The sequence below is a fragment of the Caloenas nicobarica genome, chromosome 23, assembly GCF_036013445.1.
Source record: "Caloenas nicobarica isolate bCalNic1 chromosome 23, bCalNic1.hap1, whole genome shotgun sequence".
NCBI classification, from domain to species: Eukaryota; Metazoa; Chordata; class Aves; order Columbiformes; family Columbidae; genus Caloenas; species Caloenas nicobarica.
Genome location: NC_088267.1, coordinates 3,458,168 through 3,483,498, shown reverse-complemented (window position 1 = coordinate 3,483,498; position 25,331 = coordinate 3,458,168). Strand labels below are relative to the sequence as shown.

At 44.2% G+C, this 25,331-nt stretch overlaps 1 protein-coding gene across 1 annotated transcript; it reads left to right on the top strand.

The window, feature by feature from the left end:
• Positions 1 to 1,229: 1,229 nt before the first annotated feature.
• Positions 1,230 to 23,572, top strand: AGO3 (argonaute RISC catalytic component 3). The gene is made up of 19 exons (XM_065650694.1): positions 1,230 to 1,364; positions 8,280 to 8,451; positions 9,617 to 9,737; positions 10,285 to 10,493; positions 11,626 to 11,762; positions 14,098 to 14,232; positions 15,235 to 15,322; positions 15,467 to 15,614; positions 15,917 to 16,036; positions 16,670 to 16,792; positions 16,995 to 17,128; positions 17,582 to 17,766; positions 18,040 to 18,199; positions 18,457 to 18,547; positions 19,381 to 19,575; positions 19,951 to 20,085; positions 20,707 to 20,808; positions 21,547 to 21,746; positions 22,388 to 23,572. Exons 1-19 carry the CDS (start codon positions 1,346 to 1,348, stop codon positions 22,494 to 22,496), a joined length of 2,583 nt encoding a protein of 860 aa, XP_065506766.1. The 5' UTR covers positions 1,230 to 1,345; the 3' UTR covers positions 22,497 to 23,572.
• The last annotated feature ends 1,759 nt before the right edge of the window (positions 23,573 to 25,331 follow it).

Genomic DNA, 25,331 nt, shown 5'->3' with positions numbered 1-25,331 from the left:
CTCTGGTCCTGGTGCTTGTTCCTGGGGAGCAGAGCCCGACCCCAGCATTGATGCTGATCTAGTGAATCACAGTTTTTATTCTTCTTGTTAACGCCTGGTGCTTTGTGTCTTATAGCTCCTCTGCAAATGGGAAAAATAAATAGAAGCCTTATGTCAATCCTTTGGTTGTTATGGGAATGTTGAAGGATAATGTGCATTTATTGGGTTTTCTAGGCAGTTTAATGTACGTTGTCAGCTGCTGTTCCCCCTCCTTCCCTGAGAAGGCCGTTTGAAAGCCCTGCGATTCGCACGTGCACCCTCACTATCTGTAGCAGCGGTGAATGTTTTAGCCTGGTTTTATCCGCCCAGCCTGCAGCTCTCCCCATGTTCTCCCCATTCCACAGGTGCCCACGCCGCGTGTCTCCAAGTGTCCCAGCAGAGGGGACAGCGGCGCGTTCAGCCCGTCCTGATGTGTGCGGAACGTTCCGGAGCGTCAGCTGCTGCGTCCTGCACGTGGGGAGATTCTTGCAGCGTGCGACGTCCTTGAGCGTGCCGAGGGCCGTGGGTTTGCTTCTGGGAGGTTTGGCGAGGATTAAGAAAACAGCAACGTGTAATAATTGATGTGGAACTGGGTGAGAAACCTGGCAGCCCGTGGTGCTGCACAGCGCGGCCGGCGGGCTGGGACGGAGGGAGGAACGCGGGGGTTTCGGCTCCAGTCGCAGCTGAAAATCCTGTCTGAGGTGACGGGAAAAGCCGAGTCTGAGGGGCCCGGCTCGGCCCCTCCGGTGCTGCCGGCGGCTGCGGGCCCGGTGTCCCGCCGGGGGCACATGCAGCCCCGTCCTTCCCGCGCAGACACCTCCCGGGAGCCCGCAGTGCCGCCCGGGCTCCCCCCGTTCCCCGGTCCGGCCCCGGTAGCTCCGGCCGTTCCCGCCCTCGCCCCGTTGCCGGGCAACCGCGCCGGCTCGCGCCTCCGCCGCGCGGCCCCCGCCACTTCCGGCCCCGCCTCTCTCGTCCCTCCCACGCGCGTGCGCCCGGAAGCCCCGCCCCATCCCGGAAGGGCGCGCGCGCGCGCGGCGTGCGGGGGCGGGATTTCCGGCCGTTGCGGCGCGCGCGCGCGCGGCGGGGCAAGAGCGGCAGCGCGAGCTCGGGGCTGCGGGCGGCCACGCAACTTCCGCCCGGGGGGCTCCGGTCGCCGCCGCCTGAGGGGACGGGACGGGTCGGGTCGGGAGCTCCGGGCGAGGGGCCGCGGCCTGCGGGGAGCGGGGCGGCCGCCGCCCAGCGCAGCTCAGCGCGGCCCCGGGCCGGCCGGCGGGCCCGGCTTAGCGGCGGAGCCCGCAGCCCCGGGCGGCTGCGCCCAGCTCCATGAATGGAAATCGGCAGCGCAGGTGAGCGCGGGCGGCGGCGGCGGGGCGGCCCGGCGGGGCTGGGCCGCGGGCGGGGCAGCGCGGGGGGAACGGGCGCCGGCCCCCGCCCGCCGCCGCTCGGCCGGAGCGGGGTTCACCGGCCTTCCCCGCGCGGCTCCCGCGGAAGGGCCGGTGCGGAGCTGCGGGCGGGAGCGGCCGGGCCGGGCGGGTTCGCCCCGCGAGTGAAGCGGGCGGGGAGGAGTCCCGTCCCGCCGGCCGGGCGGGGGGAAGCCGCGGGAGCCCTGGTGCTGCAGCTCCGGTAACCGGGGAGCGCGGGAACCGTGTCCTGCTCCGCTGCCCGTTCTCCTGTGCCGAACGCCGCTCGGAATTATTTTTTTTTGTATTTCATAACGGGTGTTTCCCAGGCAGCGGCCGCAGGCCGGCTTGCATAACCCGGGAACTGCGGCGATGCCGGAGGTGCCGCCGCCACCGGAGCCGCTTTTCCCGCGGAACGGCCGGTGAGCGCCCGGGCCCGCGGGGGTTCGGGTCGGTCCCGGGGCTGCACAGCAACCCCAGACCTGGGGGTCTTTGGTCGTTTGACCCTTTTACTTGGGAAGCACGTGCTTAGTGTTCATAAACTGGGTGTTTAAACTGTGCTTTTAGAGTTAGAGAAGCAACTTTAGTTTATCAAACGTATCTGCTGACGGTGAAGTGGATCGAGAGTTCAGATTTGGGCTGTGTTTAAGCTGGCGACATAGCCGGATGGCAAAGGGAATGTCAAAACTACTCAGAATTCCATTTCTGTCATTTCAAGTAGTGCCACAGCCAGTGAAAATAAGAGCGTGAGGCTAAAGGTGTCAATGTACAATATATTTTCATCTCTTCATGTGTAGGTACCTTTGGAATGTGCGTGAAGGTTTAAGTTATTGGTGGGTTTAATGGTTAAACTTTTGACCTGAGCTATGGCCTCGCTTAATGAGGTGTGTGGTGGAGCTGAGACCTTTTTGGGAAGATGCTGGATTTTAGCAATCTGGTGGAATTCCGATGGCGTGCTCGTAATCTGTATGTCTTAAGCAATCTCTAATTGTAACCTGGTGTAATTCTAGTTGCCTTATAATAAGGGATAGATTTACAAGAGTAGCACGTAAACCTTTTAGTTTAACTTTGATGTGGGTTTCCCTGTTTTTAGGCTGTAACGTGTTAGATTTGAGCACCGCGTGCTCCTGGTGGGCTGGCTGGCTGGATGCTGCTGTGGAACGAGGGACGTTCCGTGTTCAAGGGAACCTTCTGGCCATCGGACACCAGGAGGACACAAACCATCCTCGGCAGAGTGGACAAGGGTTAAAGTTCTGTCGTAAAAGGGAGAAAGACGTTGCGATGTGCTTCCTTTTCTGTGCGTAAGGGGAAAATATGTGATAGAATAAGCAGAGTTTGTGGCGTAAAGTAGGGGAACAAAGACAGGGCTGGGAGTATTTCTGGAGCCAGGACGTTTTAGGTGAAGCAGCGCCGTAGGTGGCTTCCTAGTTGTGAGATAGGCTTAGCCTGGGAAATCTAGCAAGCGTGCCTCTTCTGGTCCAAATAATTTGAACATATTATAGTTTAAAGTAGAAGGATGTGAAGCGGCTGTTCGGGGTGCAGGTTGTGGTGAAATCGAGTAAACGGGAATTGCAATAAAATGCTCACTGTAAAAAGGTGAAGCAAAGTAACAGCAGCTCTCGGTAGATTAAATTCGGTGTCGTGCATCGCACTTCCAGCAGGAGAGCGCTCAGTAAACTCCCAACGGGCAGGAATATACCGCGGAGCTGAGGATGCTCGGCGGTGCAATTGAGTCCAATCCGTGCTGCACGCGTCTTCATTTACATTTCGGAAATTGTTCCTTCAGAGTTCACAGCTTGTTGTGTTAAGTGTCAAGCTGGGTTTTCTTGACTCTAGCATGGTCTGGTTTTCATGAAGCGCTACAGACATCTGTAATCTTGTTCGCTTTTCTAGACAGACTTCGGGCTGCTAAAATTCTGAGAAAGGGCTTTTTTTTCTTTCGTTGTTAAGAGCAGTAATTCGGCAGGGCATTGGAAGTTACGTTTCTGTGGGTGGGGTAGCGGAGGGAAGGGGATGAATCACAACTCGCGCTGCCCCAGAACGGTGTGATGTGCGTTAGTGGGACTTTTCCTCTGGAGTTGCAGCGGCAGCTGTTTGACTCACAGTCTGACCTTTGCAAATTGTTTCATCCTCGTAGCTTTATTTCCTTAGTGGTAGGGGTGTCAGAATATTTCTCGAGCTAATTTCCAGTAGAAGTGTAAAGAAATGACAGGAATATACGGCTTCTATGCGTTTCGGCACATCTGGTACGCGTTTAAACGACGTGCTAATCGAACCGCGGTCTCCCACCGCATCCAGCTCCAGCAGAGTCAGCCTAAAACTGACGTTTTACAATCTTGCTGGATAATGTGAAAATTCAGCTGATAGTCCAAAGGCTCGTATTGAATTTGGAGCGAGAAGCAGCAGCGAGCAGGCTGACTTGCCAAGTGATCGGAGATAACTTGAGAACTGAAGTTATTTTTCTCTCTTGTTAGACTAGACTGTGCAACTGAACTGTCATGCAAAGCATTTACCTCTTAATTAAAGGCTACAGTTCATGACTAGTCTTCACAGTTTCTCATTTTGTGAGATGGTCAGTTTACCTTCCTGATTTTGCTCTCTGGAAAATACCTTCAAGGGAAAAGAATTGCCGTGTTTTGGGGGTTGTCATGTTCTCCTAGAGCAGTTAGGTATTAACTTCACAATGTGCATATAAGCTGCTTTTTTGATCTAAAGTTCCTTATTATTAGATTTTTTTTAAATGGTTCAGAAGCAGTTATTATCTCATAAATCCTTCCAAACGGCTTCACTGTATTTTCTGTAATGTCATTAGGACAGAACAAGTTAGCGCACTAGTATGTACTTGTGCAGTTGGCCGTCGTTGAGCATGGCATCGAAATGTTGGCTTTTGAGGAGTTTTAACACGACTTATTATCTGAAACCTTTTTTTTTTTAAAAAAAAGCCTAAATCGCAAGTAGGAATGTTTAGAAAACGGGGATTGCATTACTCATAAATAATGTAATGCCACCCAGCAAGGCCGCTGCTGCAGAAATAAGGCAATTCATGATTTCTGGCAGAAATAGAGCTCAATTATTGAAACCAGCATTTAAATATAATCTTTCCTATCTCTTCTTTTTAATCTAGCGTTAACGTAATTTTCGGTAGCGATGGGGTTTTCTTGGAGCTCCTCAGGCAGGGCCTCCGAGCCCAAGCGAGGCCAGGGGCCCTCTGAAAGGGAATCTTTTTGATTTTTCTCCCCCCTCCGTGGAGACTTTTCTCCCAGCCTGAGGACAGGATCCGCCAGACAAATCTGCCTTGTGTTCCTGAGCCGGACTTTAAATAATATTTTACCTGTTAACGTCTTCCGTCATGTGTTTAAGGCTGTTCAGTCACCCGTTCAGTTAGAGATTTAGAACGTTTTATAAACAGAAATAAAACTATTAAGTAATCATCTATTAATATTTTTTGGTTTTATAACGCTGAAGCCCAGAGTAGGAATGAGGATATTTTTGTGCTGGAAGCTCGGTCCTGATGTCTCTTTCTGTAAGGAGAGGATCATGTAAGGAAATCTGTAATTTCTATTAGCATCTTGCTAGAAATCAGCATTTGGCTTCGCGCTGTAAAACTGTCCTGTGTGCCAAAAGCTTCAATTTTCCGTAAAATGGGTTTTGCTGAAAGTATTTGCAGGTTTGTGCACTCGCTGCTCAGGCTTTATTGCGACGAAGGCTCCGTTTGTTGCTGGGTGGATTGCAGCCTGGCTTGGATGTGCGCCAGGTGCGTTCTATACTGCTGCATATTAATTATTTTTTGTTAATATTCCTATATTGCCATAGAAATCACAGTCAGGTTTGGGCGTGTTTAATCTTTGTTATAGCATCTATAATTCCACGGAAGAAAATATTCTGATTCAGAGCTCATTGAAACCTTTAGCGGGACTTCCATATTGGTCTGGAACATGATCCGTCGTGGGAATTTTCAAATTGCGGGTCTGAATACCAACAACCGCAAATTCCAGCTGTTTTTGTGTTTTGTTGAAGTAAATGGTTCTGTTGGCGGAGGTGCCACATAATTGCACTTGAAAATTATTTCGTTGTCCGTGTATTTTTAGTGTGACTCCAAACTTTAGCTCTTTGAAAAAGTTGTGTTGGTGTGAGGCTTGTCTTCAGAATGTTATTTAGTGACAGATCTTTTATCTTCTTGAAACTTATTCCCTTGCTGTGTAAAAACCTTCCAGGAATCTGCCCGAAGCACCAGTTTTAGTTCCTGTCTGTGTATTCATTGTTCTGTGTTAATTAGTTGAGTGTCAGCATTGGGGACTTTCTTTAACCAGGTTTATGAATTGAGCAGTATCCTGGCATGCCAGCCAGCCCTGGTTTCTGGGTTTTTTTTTCCTGGATTTTTAAGAACATACCAGGTATGTGTCCACATTTGCTGCTCTAATGGCAGAGCAGTAGTAGGTTCTTAAACACAAAAATGTTTCTTCTCTAAAACTTCTCGCGTGAGCAGCTGATTTCTGGGGACACCCCAAGAGGTCCCAGCCTCTCAGAGCTGTTTGAAACGCCAAGGATTTTGGTTTTGCGGCGGTTAAATAACGTGAAGGAGCCAGTCTGCCGATCAGTCGTTCTGTTCTAATTGGAAGAGTATTACTTTTGGTGGGTTTGGTCGGTGTGCTTATTTCCACTGGCTTGGCACAGGGCTTAGGCATGAGGCTGGGTGTGCGAGGGGAGCAGCCGCCGTCCCCGGAGCGCCGTTGGTGTTCCGTGTGTTTGAGTCGCAGGTTCGAAGGCAGTGACACAGACTTTCACAGCGTGCAATCTGGCAACCCCGTGTGTTTTGGAAGCCGGGGATTCTGCGTGGGCGCTGGTGTATTTGGGCAGCGATAGAATTGAGTTACAACTTGTTTTTAAGTTAGGGAGCGTGTGCATCACACACAGTGATTCCCGAATAGTGTGTAGACCTGTGATTCTTATTCATTTGTTGGTCGCTTCGTTCCTCTTTGCCAAGATCTGGGTTCTGGCTCCTTCCAGACGAGTGTGTGTGGTGCGGCTGAACAGGTGAGGCCCAAGAAGGCTTTTGTCTGACACGGGTGTTTTCTGGTTTCCTCCCGCCGTGTCCCACGGCAGAACCTGCAGCCCTGTTTGCACGCTTGGCTTTGGGCACAGTGTTTCTTTTATCACCCGGGATTTCAAGGTGCACCCGTGTTAGTAACTGCAGATCGTTCTCTATGTCGGGTTTTTGCAGCTGAGCACTAGGATTCTGTGAATCGAAGCAGAGTTATATAAAATATATAAATATAAACTTTGGCGTGTATGTCTTTGTAATATTAAAATAAGATATTGAGTCGTTTATGTCGCTCAAATGTTTAGTAGTAACTTTTTACACGTGCTTATATTCTGAAAATATATCTGGAGTAAATTGTAGAGCAGCTTCGACTCGCGTGACAGTATGAAAATGAAGAAAATGCTGAAGAGAACAGATGCTTGGAACAAGTTTTGCATAAGCATAGTCCGTGAGGGTGTTTTAAATGATGCTGCTTGTTCTATGTTTTTGTTTTATCTTATGGCGCAAAGCCAAGCCCACTCAGGATTTTTTGGTAGGTTTCTGGGTAGAGCCAGGCGAATGTTATGGTGGCAGTAGCTATGATGCTCACCTATTCTCAGAACATGGTTTCCTTCAAAATAATGCAACTTTTTTCCAGGAATGGTGGAGGTTAATCAAAAGGCAAATAAGACATTTTTACCAGCACTTGACATTTTAACTCTTCTATGAAAATGAGTGGGCTGGAATTGCTGTCTGCGTCACTGAGTAGGAGTAGGGGGAGAACTTTTAACTAACTTAATCCAATGCTCTGTAAATCGTGACATTTGTACAATGAGTAATTTTTTAAAACTCGGGCTACAAAGTATGTTGGTTTTGTTGTTGTTTCTTGACTGGGAAGAGATATTTTTAAGTGGAAATACCAGCAGAAATTCTTGAAAGTGAACTGTGTCTACTACTGTGTTTGGTTTTGTAAAGCATGAGTAACCTGGATCTTGTGCGGAGGATTCTCATCTAAGTGACGCAAAGTAAATTAAATAGATAACCTGGTGAGAGTGTAGCATTTATCACTAGACAGATGTTTTTAACTGACTTTCAAAATACCCATATCTTATTGCAGATTTTGATGGTTTCTCTGAGCAGCCATGGGTGTTCCTCTCTAATGTATAAGTAATCAAGAGTTTTTTAATCCCGTGTCTTAGTCTGTGTCTTTCCTCTTCAGGTCAATCGGCTTTGTCGGTGCGGTTAGACAGGAGGTAATGGGTTTACCCTTCATCCATTTCCAGCCGGCAAAGTTCACGAGTAATCTGTCTTCCAGGAATAAGCTAATCATGGCAGTGAAACAGCATCAGTCCGGAGCTGCTGCCATATTTTTGTATTCTGCGGCAACTTTGCTCTTAGTAGGGTGTCCAGAAAAGACTTGTAAAACTTTGTGTTTTCACGGCAGACAGGCTTTCCGCGATGGTAAAGCGTTACAAGGAAAAGCACGCTTGGTTTTGTTTGTTTAGGAAAGCTGGTTTTATTCAGGCTAATCGCAGAAGCTGCAACTCGTTAGTAAGAAAAGAGTCTAGATGGAGGTGGAGGCTCAGGGAGGGAAAACGGGCAAGTGTTGGTTTGGGACTGGGCAGGTTTGTTGTGCACTGGTTGATCCCTTCGCTTTCCTTCCCCCCGCGCTGGCTCTGGCGCTCCAGGGAATCGCCCGAGACTGAAAAAGGGGAGAACGTCACTAAGTCTCCGTGAGGGACCAGGACATGTACCTGCGAATGGTGTGCTTTTCATCTGCTGACACGGAAGCTTTGTGACACAGCTCATCTGCTCACCCGCGTCCTTTCTGTCTTTGGCAGGACCCGTCGGGGCGCAGCCCCTGCTCATGGTGCCCCGGCGCCCCGGCTATGGCACCATGGGCAAACCCATTAAACTGCTGGCCAACTGCTTCCAGGTTGAAATCCCAAAGATCGATGTCTACCTCTATGAGGTGGACATCAAACCAGATAAGTGTCCTCGGAGGGTGAACAGGTAAGAAGGTGAAATTCGTCTTGTAAATTAGACCGATGGAGTACTGAGTAGGTATTTTGGAGTTGCTTAAGTAATTGTTGTGCTCTTAGCCAGTGGAAGGGTTTGGATTCTGAGAGTTTGATAACATGAACTGTGAAATGGAGAATTTCTCTTCCCTTTCACCAAGTCCCAGCTGAGAGGTGAAAGTGCTGCTGGGGGAGGAAGGCAATACTGAGCATCTTCCTCAAGTATTTTAGGTTAATATTGCCCGGTCAGGAAATGGTATGCAAGTAAGCTTCTGCTTTGCAAGAATGCTGCTTCGCATGTGCTTAAGAAGAAAAGTGTTTAATTTCTGTAGAACAAGGGAATTATGATGTGTCAAGTAAGATACAGTTATTGTGCTACTGAAAGAATTCAAATCCTGGAGGCATATTCCAGTTACGGGTGTTGTAAAAGTCTCTTTGGATCTGACATATCTACTACTTGTATGAAGACGCCTTTTTATAGCAGATGAACAATTTATGGTGTTTTGTTTCAAGTGCTTGTATCCAGTTACTGCTTGTTTGATGGCTTGTTTTTTTTTAATTGCCATCAACAGATAATAAATTCAAGAGAACCTATAATTGCATGCAAATTTGATCAGACTTTTACTTGATTTTGTTGTAAGAACTCAGATTATTAAGGACTTAAAGCCAAGACTTCTTTTTTTTTTAGGGTACCTCGTTTTTATATACAGTGTAGGCAGTTAAGAGCAGAACATTTCCAGGTAGCCAGCACAAGTAACTGTGCTGCTTCTGTGCACCAGCACTGCTTTCGCTTGTGAGTTTGTGCTGGTTTTTCATAATACAACCTTGTGGGTTTCTTCCAAGGTAAGTGTGTCCTTGCTTTGTATAATAAAGGTTATACAAAGGCCTCAGTTGTTTCTGGGACTTTCAGAAATTATTTCAGTAACAATGTTTTCCAATATTTGAGCATTTGCGACGATTGTGATTTTTTTTCTTTTTTCTTTAGTATTCATCTGTTATTTTAGTTGAAGTATGTGAAGCACCTTTCTGGAATACCAGTGGGTGTTTTATAATTCACTTGAGTAACACATTGTTTGAAACTACTTCAGCAAAACACGGGGTGTGTGGGAGCCATTCCGGTTCTTTGAAAACATCTGCAATGTAAATATCAACTTTTCCAGGGAGGTGGTGGACTCAATGGTGCAGCATTTTAAAGTGACAATATTTGGAGACCGTAGACCGGTTTATGATGGGAAAAGAAGCCTCTATACAGCCAATCCGCTGCCTGTGGCCACTACTGGGGTAAGAGAACTGGAAAAAATATTTGAAACAGCTTCTTAGGAAAGAAGAGGAGGCAAACACCACTGCTGATATTGCTGAGTTCAGCAAAACTGGAAGTATCTTACAGTATCTGTGTTGAAATGGAGTCCTTCTAGAGTCTTTTCTGCAAATTCTGATGTATGTAAATGTGCATGTAATAGTTGCATGCAGGACCTGTCCTAGAGTTTAGCAGCCCCTTTCTACAGCAAAATCTATTAAATACTAATAATTACAGACTGTAATACATTATCTTATAATCAAATACTATTAAAAAAAATCAAACCACAGTTTCTCTGGAATGAAGAGCTTTCTGATTCGAGATGACAAAGTTATGTGATGCCCTTCTGCTTGCTGAGGACCCAGTTCTCTTTATTTTGCGCATTTGATCATGTACCTTTATCAGATGTGCTGTGTCCTACATACCTGAGTTTTTGAGTCTCTGGCCCAGTTATGAGAAGGAATGAAAACTCAGGGCTACCAGACTGGAGGTTAAACAGCTGCTTTTTGGTTTTTTTCCTCCCCCACCCAGGTGGATTTGGATGTGACATTGCCAGGAGAAGGTGGAAAAGATCGTCCCTTCAAAGTGTCAATAAAGTTTGTTTCTCGGGTGAGCTGGCACTTGCTGCATGAAGTTTTGACAGGAAGAACCTTGCCTGAGCCTCTGGAACTAGACAAACCTATCAGCACTAACCCTGTTCATGCTGTTGATGTGGTGCTACGACACCTCCCCTCCATGAAGTAGGTTCACTGTCTTCCTGCGCTCTGTCTTTACCTGAGGTATCTCCCCTGGGAGACCTTCATCCTTGTTTATTCACAGGTGAAAAGAAAAAAAAAGATCATTCCCCTTATGCAGCACAGCTGGTTAGCTGAACTGGGGAGATTGCAGCTAATTGTGTAAAGTGTGTATTTCTGGAGCCATTTAAACTCCAGAGCAGGTGATGTATATGAGAAGATCAAGAAACGGGAGACACTTATAATAGGCCTTAATTGAAATACTGAGAGATCATGGGATGCTGTAGCACTGCTTTCATGTTTTCTGCTCAAGTTGAGCCAAGTATCATGCACTCGATGGCAGTGTCTGAAAGCACGAGTCTTTAATTCATTGATATACCCGCCAATGATCTGCGCCTCTCGTGTTTTGAATACACACTTGAGACTTGATACCTGCCTTACCAAAGTCTGTTATTCTTTATCTTGGCACCTGAAACATTAGAGAAGGTCAAATTGATTTTGCTTCATTTGGACAACGAAAATTTCTTTTAAAGTTTGATTGATGGCTTTGCACTGGTATTTTTCATTGGATGTGACTGGCTTTAAAAATGACCTGTGGTTCTATGGAAGCCGATGTTCACCCTGCATCCGCAGGACACGTGGCAGATGTTGACCTCGGTCCCTTACAAATGTGAGGAGGAATGGAGGTTTGTGAACAGCAGTTTTCTACCCAAGAGAAACAGCAGTTTCTCTATTTCTGTGTTTCCACCATAGCTATTCCTTCTCTCGGTGTACATTTACTAGGGAACATTTGAATACAAACATGCAAAATGATATTTGAGGGTCAGTCCAGTATATACAATGGAGATTATACTTTCTTGAAGTGGAAGATCCAAAAGGGTAAGTTAGGTCTTGCTTTGTTGTAAAAACTGAAAGTGGTTGCGTGTTGCTAAACCTAGGAAATCTTTTTATATAAATTTAAAGACGCTGCAGTGGGAACGGCAGCATTCAGAGTGTATTGTTTAAACTGGGTTCTAGGCACAGATTCCTGGTGCACAAAATTAAAAAAAAAAAAATAATAATGCTGTGCGTTCTAATCTTTATTATGGAGTTTATTTGGAAAGCGATAGTCTAAGCATGTGGTTCTCTTTATCCCCAGGTACACCCCTGTGGGCCGGTCCTTTTTCTCAGCTCCGGAAGGCTACGATCACCCCCTGGGTGGCGGCAGGGAGGTCTGGTTTGGATTCCATCAGTCCGTTCGGCCTGCCATGTGGAAGATGATGCTCAACATTGATGGTAAGTTGGGATTCAGGGTTAAGAATAAAGGCAATAACAAACAGGCCTCTAAGAGTAAAAATGACCTTGCCATTCAGCCATTTTACTGGCGCGTGCTTGAGTTTGGAGTACCACGTTCTGTGTGATAACGTTTGGTGCCATCTGTCCAGGGGGATTTAGTAACCAGAACCACCTTGTACATCGATTTCTTAATTCATATTTTAAATACTAAAGAGTTAGGGCAGCAGTAGAGTGAGATGGGGATAATGAAGTGTGTGTATGTATACACTGCTTCTGTTCAGCCAGTTCAGAGGTACATAGCAAAGGCTACCTAGAAATTCTAGTCTTTTTTTCTGGATTTGTCATCATGTCAGTGTCTGGGCAGAAATTTATGTGCCATATTAAAAAAAAAAAGGAAGGAAAAGCCCAGCATAGTTTGTTTTCCTACTTAATTGGTGCATCCCCAGTGATACAGGCACATGGCTCAGGATGTCTGTCCGCAGTAGGTGTTGTTCTGTACTTCCAAGACAACTCTGGAAAATACACCGCAAACACTTTTGTGAATAGAGCTAATCGAGATGGGCTTTCTTATGCAAAACCAGATCTGCTTTGCACCGCTTTGTTAAGTCCCAGCTGAATTGCATCCGAGATCAACTGGTGCGTGTGTCAGACTCCTCGGTTCTGTAAGCGGAGTCTATTTAGTTGTTAAACCCTTATTGAAAAATGTCAGTGTTTGAGCTGCAGGTGCTGCCTAAAGTTTTAATTCGCGTTCTGTTCCTGCTGTCGGTTTGAAATGCTTTATAAAACCAAGGTAAATAGTCTGTCTTTTTTGCACTGGGTTAAGCACTTTAAGTCAGGTTGCGCTTAGCATTTGTCGTGGAGCCTAATAAAATGTTGTGGATGATACTGAGCTTTCACAACAAAAATTTCTAAGTCCGTATGTTCTAGTTTACCTAAATTGTGGATGATACTCATATGACTTCAGATCAGCTTATTCTTGTAAAACTGCCTTTCAAAGAGCAGCTGTGGTGTAGCCGCTGTTTGAAATAATGAACGTAAAAATCTTACCACTCTGAGAAATAACCCATACGAGTATCTGTACGCTAGGTACTGAAAGAACTACAATTCAGATGGGACATAATTTCCACCAATTTATGATGTATTGCACTCTTACTTTCTGTGAAGCAAGTTTTCTTACCAGCATTAGAAAGTGTAGGAGTAACTCATGCAGCAGAAATTTTTCAGTCCTTTCTGTGAATGAGAAACTTAAGAACTTTGTAAGCTCCGGTTTACGGGGCAATCCCTTTACGTCGTGGTTTGAGGCTGCGAAGACGACTTTCAGATCTCATCGCTTGACTCTGGTTTAGTCGTTTAGCTTGTCCGAGGTTCTCTGCCAAGTCTGTTTCTCTCCATTGCTCGTGTTGCTGCGGGAGACGAACCTCGCGCTGCTCCCGTTCGTGCGGCGATTGGCGGCCGCAGCGTCGCGCGGAGCTGGCAGCGCGTTCCGGTGACGCACGGCTGGAGAATGTCTCGTATGAGCACAGCGACGGGGTGGTTTCGGTACACGAGGGCTGGAAAACTAGTGAAATGCTCGTCAAGTGTTTCTTTTCTCTTGTTGCTGTTTGAAGTTCTAAGTGGATGGAGTAGTTTGTGTTTGTCACCGTTCTTACTAAAAGGTATCGTTTCGATGGCTTGTCACTTTGGCAAGCGGATTGTTCATGGGCTTCCTTCCGTGAAATGAGTCAAATCTCCTCTTGAAAAACCCTTCAGTGTCACTTGATGTGGTTGTGTCATTAGTATGTGGGCAGGGTAAGAGATTTACGTAGATGAAGGGTTGCAGGCACTGCTACCCTACCATAATTTGAGTGTAGTCAAAATAGTGCTCATGTTTCTACCAGATATTGTTTCAGTAACTGACCGGTTTGTATCATTGACAGAATTATGTTGCATATTGAATAATCTTAGCTTTTCTTGTTAAAAAAAGTTCTCAGTAGAGGTATATTAATAGTATCTCTGCTCACAGCTCCATACAGAATCAAAAGAGAATGTTGCTCTGGGACATTACAGCTCTCTAGAAATAAATGTTATCTGGGGAAAAACCCTTTTAAAACCCTGAAATGGGAAGTAGTTGCAGGATGACTGTGCTGCAGACTGATGTGTCACTGTGGGCCCTACGCTGGCTTTTACATATGGAGTTGTTGCAAGGCTTGCTAATCTGTTTTTAAAACTGCGTGCCGCCCAACATTGGCTAGAGGGTTATGTTGAGTTTTAAAAAGCATTCATTTATCTACTGCTGCACAACATTCTGACTGTTTTTGGTTTGGTTTTTTTCCACTTAATATTTTGTTCTCTTTAGTTTCTGCCACTGCCTTCTACAAAGCACAACCTGTAATTCAGTTTATGTGTGAAGTTCTTGACATTCATAACATTGATGAACAACCAAGACCTCTGACTGACTCTCACCGGGTAAAATTCACCAAAGAGATAAAGGGTGAGTAGAAATGTATCTATTCTGTCCCAGGTAATGCAATCAAGTTAATTCTAAGGGACTTAGACTGTAGGTCTCCCGCTGTTTAAATGCTGAGGCAAAGCGAGAATTTATTTCAAAGCTACCTGGTACTTAGGGACCTGGTTTGATGTGGTCTGTGATCCACAGTCCATAAAAGCCTTGACAGGACAAGTCACCCAACTGCTTTCTCGAGAGCCTTTACTAGTGGACCGTAGGTTGAATCTTTATGGTAACAAGCGTTGTTTTCGAGTGCCTCTTGTTCCCTGGGCTAGGGAAAGCCGTAACAGTGTGCCTGCCAATGCTACGCAGCACTTGTGCGATAAGCTCGGTGCTTCCAGCAGGTGTTGAGTCTGCTCTGTGCACGCACAGCGAACAGAAATAGCCGCTGAAAGCCTCCTGCAGCTGCCGTCGTTGTTGTCATTATCGTGCATAAAGAGTCAAGTCTGCTGAGCTTGTGCTGTGTAGGCTGGGTGCTTTTGGACGAGATCTTCAGCCGTTCAAAACGTAAAGTTAAATTCGGTCAGTGAAATGAAAGAAAATTACTGTCTGAATGTGGACACAAAGAGAGGTGAAAAATAAATAATAAGGTAGAAATCTGATTTTGCCCTGTTAATTTCAATTATATTGGAACTGCTAGTTTTAAGAGGTGTACAGCATTGAGAACGAGAACACAGAATATGGTGAAAGCAGCCGTCTGTGTCTGAGATTAGTCATGTGCCTATTAAATAAAACTGCTACAAGAAAGTCGGATGACGTTGAATGTGAAATATGTTATGATTTGGTTTTGAGGATAATACCTGATTGGTCAGCAACCAAATTATAATGAACGCAAAATGTTTAGAGAATAATAAATAACTTCTTATGTTGTGCCGTTTGACTCTCAAAGCTTTTGGATTAGAACGTGTTCTATTATAAGAAGCCTTGTGTCTCCTGTGCAAATTTTTGTGTAGTTATGACATCGGGGTTTTTGGTGCTTTTATGCAGGTCTAAAGGTAGAAGTGACTCACTGTGGAACGATGAGGAGGAAATACCGTGTTTGTAACGTAACAAGAAGGCCTGCAAGTCATCAAACGTAAGATGCTTTTTGTCAGAGCATAAAATGTGTGATAGCTTAACACCGACCGTATAACAGGACCAGTATTTTATCGGTTTGGGGGATGTCAATACTTGTCAACTAAGATTTCTGTGCCTTCTATTAAAATGTGTGTCTTTTCAGCTTTCCTTTACAGTTAGAAAATGGCCAGACTGTGGAGAGAACAGTAGCACAGTATTTCCGAGAGAAATACAACCTCCAGCTGAAATACCCTCATCTTCCTTGCCTACAAGTGGGACAAGAACAGAAACACACCTACCTGCCTTTAGAAGTAAGGAACTTATCTTGAGAAATCAGCTCTTTGTTGGTAGGCTGTATCATTTTGCCAGATGTTCAGTATTTCCCTTTGCAGTACCAGCATGTTCACATATTTACGTGTTCGTTATTCTTTTACTTCAAAGACTATCTACATTGTAAAAAGTGCTTTAAAGTCTAGAACTATGAGAGAGTTGCAGTTGCTTATACACATTGGGGGCATGTTCTCTCGTGATAGCATCGCGCTGTGTACGTACGGTATGTTTGGGTGTTCAGAGTGCCCCTGTTGTGTGCTGACGCTTCTGGTTTTCCGTTCAGGTGTGTAACATCGTAGCTGGCCAGCGGTGCATCAAGAAGCTGACGGACAATCAGACATCGACTATGATAAAGGCCACGGCGAGATCTGCTCCAGATAGGCAAGAGGAAATAAGCAGATTGGTTAGTTCTTTAATTTCAGCTCGGTGTGATGCTACTCACTAAATGATGCTGGACATCTCCTTGATTCCTGCTGATATTTGAACACCTTTTTTGTTTGTTATTATAGCATGCTTACATTCTAAACGTCAGTGTCTTCTCTGACTTGAAATATTATACAACTTGAATATTTTTAGTTGAATACTCTTATAAACAGATAGCTCTTATTTGAAATGGTCTGGTTTTTGAGCTGACAAGTTAGCCAAACTTTTAAAGTTAAAGTAAGGCTGGTCTGGAAAATACAGTAGACATGAATGTGCAGTAATAAAAGGAATTAATTTGTTTAATCTTGGGTGTGCTTCTCTCTAAGGGAGGGTGCTTTTTGATCTATCCCATGAGTAAATAAATCGCTTTTAAATAAGCATGCTACAAATGGGCACACGAGTAACTAAGGGAACCAAAAAATCTCACCCAATATATGTCATGGTATTAGTTGTTTTCACTGGGGATAGGTTAGTAGTGTTGAGCAGTTCAGTCTGAGCCTTTTTCATTGTCAAGGGGAACTGTCGTAGAACACTTCTGTAGCATTCCTCCTACTCTGTCTGTTAGACAACTTACAATTAATACCTCTGTAATACAGAAAAACTCTTTTTCTAGGTGAGAAGTGCAAATTATGATGCAGATCCATTTGTTCAAGAGTTCCAGTTCAAAGTCCGGGATGAGATGGCCCACGTGACGGGGCGCGTGCTCCCAGCTCCCATGTTGCAGTATGGAGGACGGGTGAGATTTTTTTGCTTTTTCCTTCATTTCTATTTTGAAGAGTGATTTCCTGCACACGTTCACTGTTTTAGTTAGTTCAGTTGCGTTGTGCAATACAGGGATGAAGTTTGAATGGTAAACTTCTCTCTGTTGCGCTGAAACTGAGAATAGCACAGGCTTTTTCTTTTCCAGTCACTTGAATATGTTGCTTTTGTTTCTGCAGAATAGAACGGTGGCAACCCCAAGCCATGGAGTGTGGGACATGCGAGGGAAGCAGTTCCACACTGGCGTTGAGATCAAGATGTGGGCTATCGCTTGCTTTGCAACGCAGAGACAATGCCGAGAAGAAATACTGAAGTAAGGCATGTCAGTGTTTGGGCTTTGGACTGTTCCGTTTATGAAGCCATCTAAGTGGAAACGACCACAGGACTTGTCATGAGCCTTTTACTTGGCTTTAACCATTTAAGATGTTAGGGAGAGAATCCAAGCTATTTTCCTTGCTGGAAGCTACAGTCAAAGCACGATATCTGGGTACACTGTGGGGTTCGGTGCTGTGACATTGCTGCTTTCTGCCTAGTTACTTGGAGCTGTCTGAACTTGGTGGGTGTTTGTTTTTTTTTTTTTTTTGCAATTCTGGCCTATAGTGTTTCAAAGCCGTACGGCCTCAACATAACAAAGGTTTTGAAAAAGCTGCTTTAAAAGGTATTTGGAATTGTCTTCATTTGAGTAACACGGTTCTTGTGTCCTCTGTGCTTTGGTTGTTGTGTGCCATTGCTACTGTGAAAATTCAGAAAACCTTCTCGTCTGTAGGGGTTTCACGGACCAGCTGCGCAAGATCTCCAAAGACGCGGGGATGCCGATCCAAGGCCAGCCCTGTTTCTGTAAATACGCCCAGGGCGCGGACAGCGTGGAGCCCATGTTTCGACACCTCAAGAACACCTATTCGGGGCTTCAGCTCATCATTGTCATCCTGCCGGGGAAGACGCCGGTGTACGGTAAGGGAATATTTCTGTTTTACCTGTTCGGTCGAGTATTGTTCTGAGACATTTGCGGCCCAGCATATGTTAGAAAGTTCTCGGGACTGTTTTTTAGATGTTAGAAATCAATGTTTTGTGTCTGAAGATAAAAGTAATTGGAAACAGGTGTGAGCATGCAGATAAGTTGGAAGTTATATTGCAGAGTATGTACGTTTAAATTATTGTGAGTTAAGCTAAGATCAAAATATAGCAACAATTTCAAATATTGTTATCCTAATATTTGCTTCTCAGCGGAGGTGAAGCGTGTGGGAGATACGCTGTTGGGAATGGCCACACAGTGTGTTCAAGTCAAGAACGTCATTAAAACATCTCCACAGACCCTGTCAAATCTGTGCCTGAAGATTAATGTTAAACTGGGAGGAATCAACAACATCCTTGTACCTCATCAACGGTAAGAATCTTTGTGGAGACTGATCTGAGTTTGTTTTCTCAGCTAGAATCGCGCCACGGTGACACGGCAGTGTGTTTTGGAATGACTGCTGTGGCGGTTTCCACGTTCGCATCTTGTGCACAAAGATTTCTTTGTTCAGGCTTGGCCAGAGCAGCTGATAAGGCGGCTTCTCTGTGCAACAAAACCCCATCTTGAGCAATAACCTTGCGCCAACTGTTCGCCTACAAGTGTGACTTAGCACCTTTTTCTCTTTGAAGACCTTCTGTGTTCCAGCAGCCAGTGATCTTTTTGGGAGCTGATGTCACTCACCCTCCTGCCGGAGATGGAAAGAAGCCTTCCATAGCTGCTGTAAGTTCTATTAAATCAGCATTGTTTTTTTTCATCTCGGGTAAATGTTAGAATAGCCAATGCAATTCATGGACTATGTCTATGTGAAATGTCTTTCAGGTCTTATGCTAGTTCTTTGTACACATTTCTGGTGTTATTAAAAATCATGTCTTTAAAAGAAAGATGCTGCTCGATACTTCAGACTGCTGGCTTTTTGATTTTTAAATCAAGTTAAATGGCAGTCACATTAAATAATGTATTTCTGCAAAAATATTCTAAAGGAAATAGTGCAACTGTGTGATGTTAGTTAATAACATTTTTGTATTTCTAAAGGAAAAAAAATGTAATTAAAGGCCTCATTTGGTAAGAAAGTTTTTGATACTTCTTACCTTTTGTGTTGGTGCAGTCCAGGAGATCAAGGTGGTGGTTGGTGCTTGGTCAGTCTCCTCTTGGTTTGTCCCCTTGATACTTTGCTTGGCATTGATTGCAGTTACAGAAACCGCATACTTGTTTAGGTAACTAAGGCAAACTGAAGTGTTTCTCTGTGCAAAAAGTGAGAAAACTTCAAAGAAAGAAGAGTCTGTGTCTGGATTGTTAGAATATGCATTAGTGGGCTGTCAACAGCGGAAGACTCCAGTTTTGCAGATGATTCAGGGCGCTTGGAGGGCAAATGTTATACCTCTTGTCCAAAGGTATTAAACTGTGTTAAACAGTTAAAAAATATTACTGTGCTTATTGTTTTAATGTAAACATCTTTTATTTGAACAGTCTTCCTCTTGGCATTTTTTTTGCCTTTTTAAAATTTGGTCTAGATTTGATCTAGAAGCCTTTACTCACACGATGTTCCCCTGCAGGTTGTAGGTAGCATGGATGCTCATCCAAGCCGGTACTGTGCCACGGTGAGAGTCCAGCGGCCCCGGCAGGAGATCATTCAAGACCTGGCCTCCATGGTGAGGGAGCTGCTCATCCAGTTCTACAAGTCAACACGGTTCAAGCCCACGCGCATCATCTTCTATCGGGACGGGGTCTCTGAAGGACAGTTTCGGCAGGTTGGTTCATTTCTGGGTTTCCTGAAGGATCGCGTTGTTGCATAACTACCCCACTTCTCGTATTTGAATAAGCTGGACTGCTTGAGGTGCTTGTATCTATGCCAAGATACCACAAAAAACTGAGACTTCTTAAGAGAGAAATTCTTGAGCGTGTGGGGTAAGAAAAGTTGCAACTTCTTTCCTCTCTGGGAAGGAGAGGTCTTAGAAATAGATTATTTCCCAAGTTCTAAGTACTTCCTGAGATTACTAATCGTGTGGCAAAGTTACACTTGGTGTTAACTGCAAGCTAATTATTAGGTGGTGTGTGTAAACTACAATGGAAGGAAAAAAAAAAATGGAAGGAAAACCTAAACTGCTCTGTTCTTGCACTTGTAGGTTCTGTATTATGAACTGCTAGCCATTAGAGAAGCCTGCATCAGTTTGGAGAAGGATTACCAGCCGGGAATAACCTATATTGTGGTACAGAAGCGACATCACACACGATTGTTCTGTGCCGACAGAACAGAAAGGGTAATCGTCGTAGCTTTATGTGAAATGCTCAATGTCAAGCACTTATGCTGCTGGAGAAAATACCGGCAAGGGCTTCTCTGTCAATCTGATTGTCTTTGCATTCAGGGAAGATGTTGAATTGATAGGCACAAAATGTGGCCCTAAACTGAAAAACCATTGACCTTAAGTATGTTAAAAAAAAAGTCCCCATTGGGCTTCGTCATGTTGCACACTGGAACTAGTCTGTCGGTGAACTATAGCTAATATTCACGTGACTAACTAGAACCAAGTCCACAGCAATCGTAATAGGAGAAAATACAAAATGATGGAAACCTTAACTTTTGAGTGAGTCAATCCAGACTCAGGCTGACAATTCTAAATACAAATATGCGCAGCTCTTCTGGCTTTGAGATGGAGAGTTGCGCGGTGCCATGGGTGCGCTGCTGGGGTTTGGGGTGGCGGGGAGCCACGCGCTGTGCGTGTCACACACCCCAGGCTGCGGTGCGGACACGCTCCAGACAGTACCGAGGCAGTTCGTTCACTGAAACCTTGCACGTATTGAACAGAAACCGGTATTTTTAATTACAGTTGGGATGTATAAACAGTTGTTAGCTGCACTTTTTAACAAACCCTTTTCTCTAGGTTGGACGAAGTGGCAATATCCCAGCTGGAACAACTGTAGATACAGACATTACACATCCATACGAGTTTGATTTTTACCTCTGTAGCCATGCTGGAATACAGGTATGGTTGTTTCTTTGTAAGTAAATGTGAATTTAGAACATGTTTTTCTCCCTCTTGTGATGCTTGTCTTTACAGAGAGTTATTTAGTAGAGAAATGTCATTTAGCTCAGTTTTATCTGAGTTATCACATTGTTGTGTGACTAAAGCACTGATGGTGGAAGTCAGCGTGTGTCTGTGGGGAGCCTCAACACAAGTGACATGTAAAAATCTGATTCAGGATGATGCCAAAGAGCAATGCAGCTCTTGAGCCTGTGGGCAGGACGACATTGTGTGCGAGTACAGAAATGTATGTTTTGCGTAGAACTCCACATGTCACTTCTGAAGCACTGGAACCGTCTCTAGTGTTCACACTTTGACTTGGGATGCTAAGGAATTGGAAAGAGTTAAACACAGCAGTTATTTCTCTGGGAAATGTGTCTTGGTGAGAAACAGTTTTAATTGAAGGTAGTTAAGAGGTGGTATGATCATGGTTTAGTCATGTTGGGAGCAGGTTTTAAGCATTGAGGGTTATCTAGAAGGCATGTGGGGTTTTTTCCAAGCAAGAATAATTAGAGTAACATAACCATGTCAATGGCAGGCTTCTTATTTATCTTTAAATACAGGGCTGACTTAAAACTGAATTTTCTTTGGCTGCAATTACGTAGGAATTCAGAATAGGTAGTCTGGCCCTTTCTGAACTTCATCTGACGTGATTGTATGGAAATCCAGCTAAGTGAATTGATGTTCCCTTCTTCTTAGGGTACCAGCCGTCCCTCACACTATCATGTTTTGTGGGATGATAACTGTTTTACTGCAGATGAACTCCAGCTGCTGACTTACCAGCTCTGCCACACATATGTGCGCTGTACACGATCGGTTTCTATACCCGCACCAGCGTATTATGCTCACCTGGTAGCATTCAGAGCACGATACCATCTTGTGGACAAAGAACATGACAGGTAAGTGAAAATGCGCACTGGAGTTTTTGTCCCCGTTAGTCTTTGCTCCATTGTCAGGCATAAAGCCATCTGACTATAGATAATTACTGCTCGTTTTGCAGTTAATTTTTGTTACCCCTGGGACTAGTCTTAAGATAATGATTCCTGACAGCTGCTGCTTAGTATCAGACAAGAGTGGGTTGGTGGATTCTACTGAATAACACTCAAATTAAAAGAATTAAGTTCAGTTTAATAAAGTGCTCTGTTCTTTCTTTGACGTGGTCTGAGGGAATCAAGCCATGCATTTAGTTTTTTTGCCTTAGAATTAGAGTAGTCATGAATGAAGGAAATGTTAAGTGCCTTTCACTTACCTCATTCTGCCTTATACGTCAGAAGTATTTTATAACCTTCAAGCCATCAATGTATTTATCACAAGCTTATTTTTATTTTTAGATGAACAAACTGAGCAGCTCAGGTAAAGGCATTTCTCAAAAGCCTCGAGGTTGCTGGGTGAATAGAAAAGTGCATTTTTCCCAGTATTCGGTTCTAGTGCTATTGCCATGTTGCCCTCCCAAGCACTGAGAGCAGCTTTTAATCCAAATTAATACAATTTACAGCCCTGCTTGTGGTTTTTTTTTTTTTTTTCCCTCCTCCTCCCGCAGTGCTGAAGGAAGCCACGTTTCAGGACAGAGCAACGGCAGAGACCCCCAGGCCCTGGCCAAGGCCGTACAAATTCACCAAGACACCTTACGCACGATGTACTTCGCTTAAGTCTATAATCCGGGAGCGTCCTCGCTGAAAGGAGGAGCCAAGCAGTGAAGCCACATGCAGCGTATGTTTGGGGTTGGTTTGTGGGCTGTGCCTCCCGTCGTGCTGAAGGTGACACTGTGCAGGGGCGAGAGGCTTCACCCTTAAATTGACACGAGGAAGATTGTTTACTTCATCGAGGAACACAGCACTATTATGCAATATGAAACCAGCCAACCGCTTTTTCGGCGCGGTCTCCTGTAGGAAGCACCGCCACCATTTTTTTTTTTTTTTTAATTATTGTTTTTTAATTATTTCTCATAGTTTAACCCTCTTATGCCTTTACCTCAAGTTGCTCGGCAGCACAACTATCTTTGCAAAAAAAAAAAATAATAATAAAATAAAAAAAATCTACAGTGTAATTTAAAAAAAAAAGCAAACCACCTTTATAGGAGCAATCAACAATGATTGTTTGGGGGACAGAAGTGTGCAAAAGAAAAAAAAAATTAAGCTTTTTACCCCACTGCATTGAGGAATCTTTCTCGCAGTATTGCCATCAAGCGTTCGAATGTGAACATATCCAAGTACATTTGACTGTACAGCGCTAGCTAGAAAAAAATCGAGCGGGGGGGAAGATATTTTGCACACTAATCCAATAATTTGAACGTAATTTAGCCAACTGCTGCCTTTGTGTCTCTGTTCCCAGCTTTGGAGTTCTCAGCTCCACTAATTCCCCTTCCCAAAGCAAACCCAGAGCAGGCAGGAGTGAGCCCAACAATTCCTGCTCCCCGGTGAATTTACTAAAGCTGCTGTTTTACCTAGTCCAAGAGTTTCAATTATTTTCTATCTGGCAAGTCCAATATGTCGAAGCTTCACGTGAGCTCAGATGTCTCAAATTTTCTGGGATTCCACATAGTAAACACCAGAACTGAAACTTCAGAGCTAAGGTCTTTTTGGAAAAAAAGAAAAATGCTAGTTTACTTGCTGCCTCTCACACCTTAATGTGATTTCATATGTATGTGTTTTTGAAGTTTAGCTTCCTTTTGTTTCTTTTATATTTATTAGAGTAATAATAATGCTTTAATTTAATTATTACAGAACATATGGTCAACATCAACTTTTATTTTTTAGAAATGTAACCGTGTTTATTTTTTAAAAAAAAACTGACAACTTGTTTTGCTATCTTTTAGTGCAATAAGCGTTCTAAAGGAAACTGTGTCCATTGAGCTGTACTCAAGCAGTGTTTGCACCACTAACTGTGGCAGAATGGACACCTCCATGACTTTAAAAGGACAAAGTTAAAAGCCTTAATTTTGAAAGGAAAGTTTTCTAGTCAGAAGGAATCTTGAATTTTCCTTTTTTAAATCAAAAAATAGCAAAAATGCTTCTAGAATTCTGCAAGCTTTACTTGTCACTGCAGTGTTTTGATTTAACAAAGGAATCGGCCATATTTTGGGCTTTGAAATGCGGAGAATATTTGAATTAAATGAAAGGGTTTTTTATTAAGATCTAAGTTTTTATGTGCTTAGTTAAATCTATTTGACATCAGTAAAATGTCTGGAATTGATAAAAGTTTTTAGGCTTTTTTCCTCTTTGATAATGACTTTCCTTTTAAAATTAAGTTATTGGTAACTTCATTTCACTTTGCAAATAAAGAGGGCTGGGATAGTTCTAACATGTTAAATCACTGAAATGTGAAACAAATTGATGGGGACTCTTTCATTCCACTTTAAAGGTAAAACAATATTTAAGATGTCAGAGATGAGCATTTACTCAACGAGGGGACTGGGGAGTTTTGCACTTTGTAAACTCGTGAACTGCATTTTTGACTGTTTTTATTTGCACTGGTTCATAGTTATATACTGCAGCTGGTTTGTACGGGCATTGCTGTTATCCCAGCCCTCCGCACCTCCTCCTGCTCTCACATGAAAACCAGCGGCTCGGTGGAAGTAGCTTCTCTCCTCTCGTGAAATCCGCTCTTTGCCAATATACTGTATTTCGAGCCTAAAATCTGAGCCCGTTTTGCTCCAACAGGCATGAACCTCCCCCGGTTTTTCCGCCAGAAAACAAAGTACTGTATTTTGTGCGTTTGTACGTGAAATGTAGGTAGTGCCGTTCACAACGCTGTCCCCAAGAGCTTTTCCTGTCTGTCTGTCCGTTATCTCCCCCATCTCCGGGAGGATAACGTGAACAGGCTGCCTTTGCAGAGCGACCGTTGCACTGGACATTGCGGTGACGGGGCCAGCGGGGGTGACCCTGGGGGTCCCCGCACAGGAGGTGACCCCGGGGGTCCCCGCGGTGTCCCCAGCCTGGCCCTTCTCTCTTTCTTGGTCTGCAACGTGCCCGTTTTCTCTCGGAAGCACTCTAGCTAGTAGTTCTGTTTAGAAAAGGTTCAGGTTAGGCTTTTTACAGAAAATTGATTTAAAATAGTGAATTTTTAAAAATTTTTTTTACAAAGACTTCTCGTGGATTTCTGGCATTTAGGTGAAAATTCCTTTTTGAAAAAAGTCTTTTCGCACTCCTTTCAAAAACACTGTATGCTTCTCATCCTGCCCACGCTCAGTGACTATGATCCAAGAAGCATTTTTGCTCGCTGCTTTCACCAAAAAATAAAGAAACTTCATTGGGAAAGTGATCGAAATTACTCGTTGAGCTAGCATTCTACCTGGTTTTCATGTGAAGAGTATTTGGAAGTTTTAATCTCTCTTCTTGGTTTTGCAAATATCTACGTAAAGTGCCGATACTTATTTGTATTACGATATCAAGTTACTGGCGTTGTGAGGGCCACACATTTATGATGCTGTAGCTGCTATATTTATTTAAATGGAGATGGACAATTACTGCACTAAGGAACGAGGA

What these genes read in the sequence shown, in the direction of transcription:
- AGO3 (XM_065650694.1), top strand. An exon ending in GGGGAAGACGCCGGTGTACG is followed by an intron (nt 17,767 to 18,039) that starts GTAAGGGAATAT and finishes TTTGCTTCTCAG; the next exon opens with CGGAGGTGAAGCGTGTGGGA. An exon ending in GTGCCGACAGAACAGAAAGG is followed by an intron (nt 20,086 to 20,706) that starts GTAATCGTCGTA and finishes CCTTTTCTCTAG; the next exon opens with GTTGGACGAAGTGGCAATAT.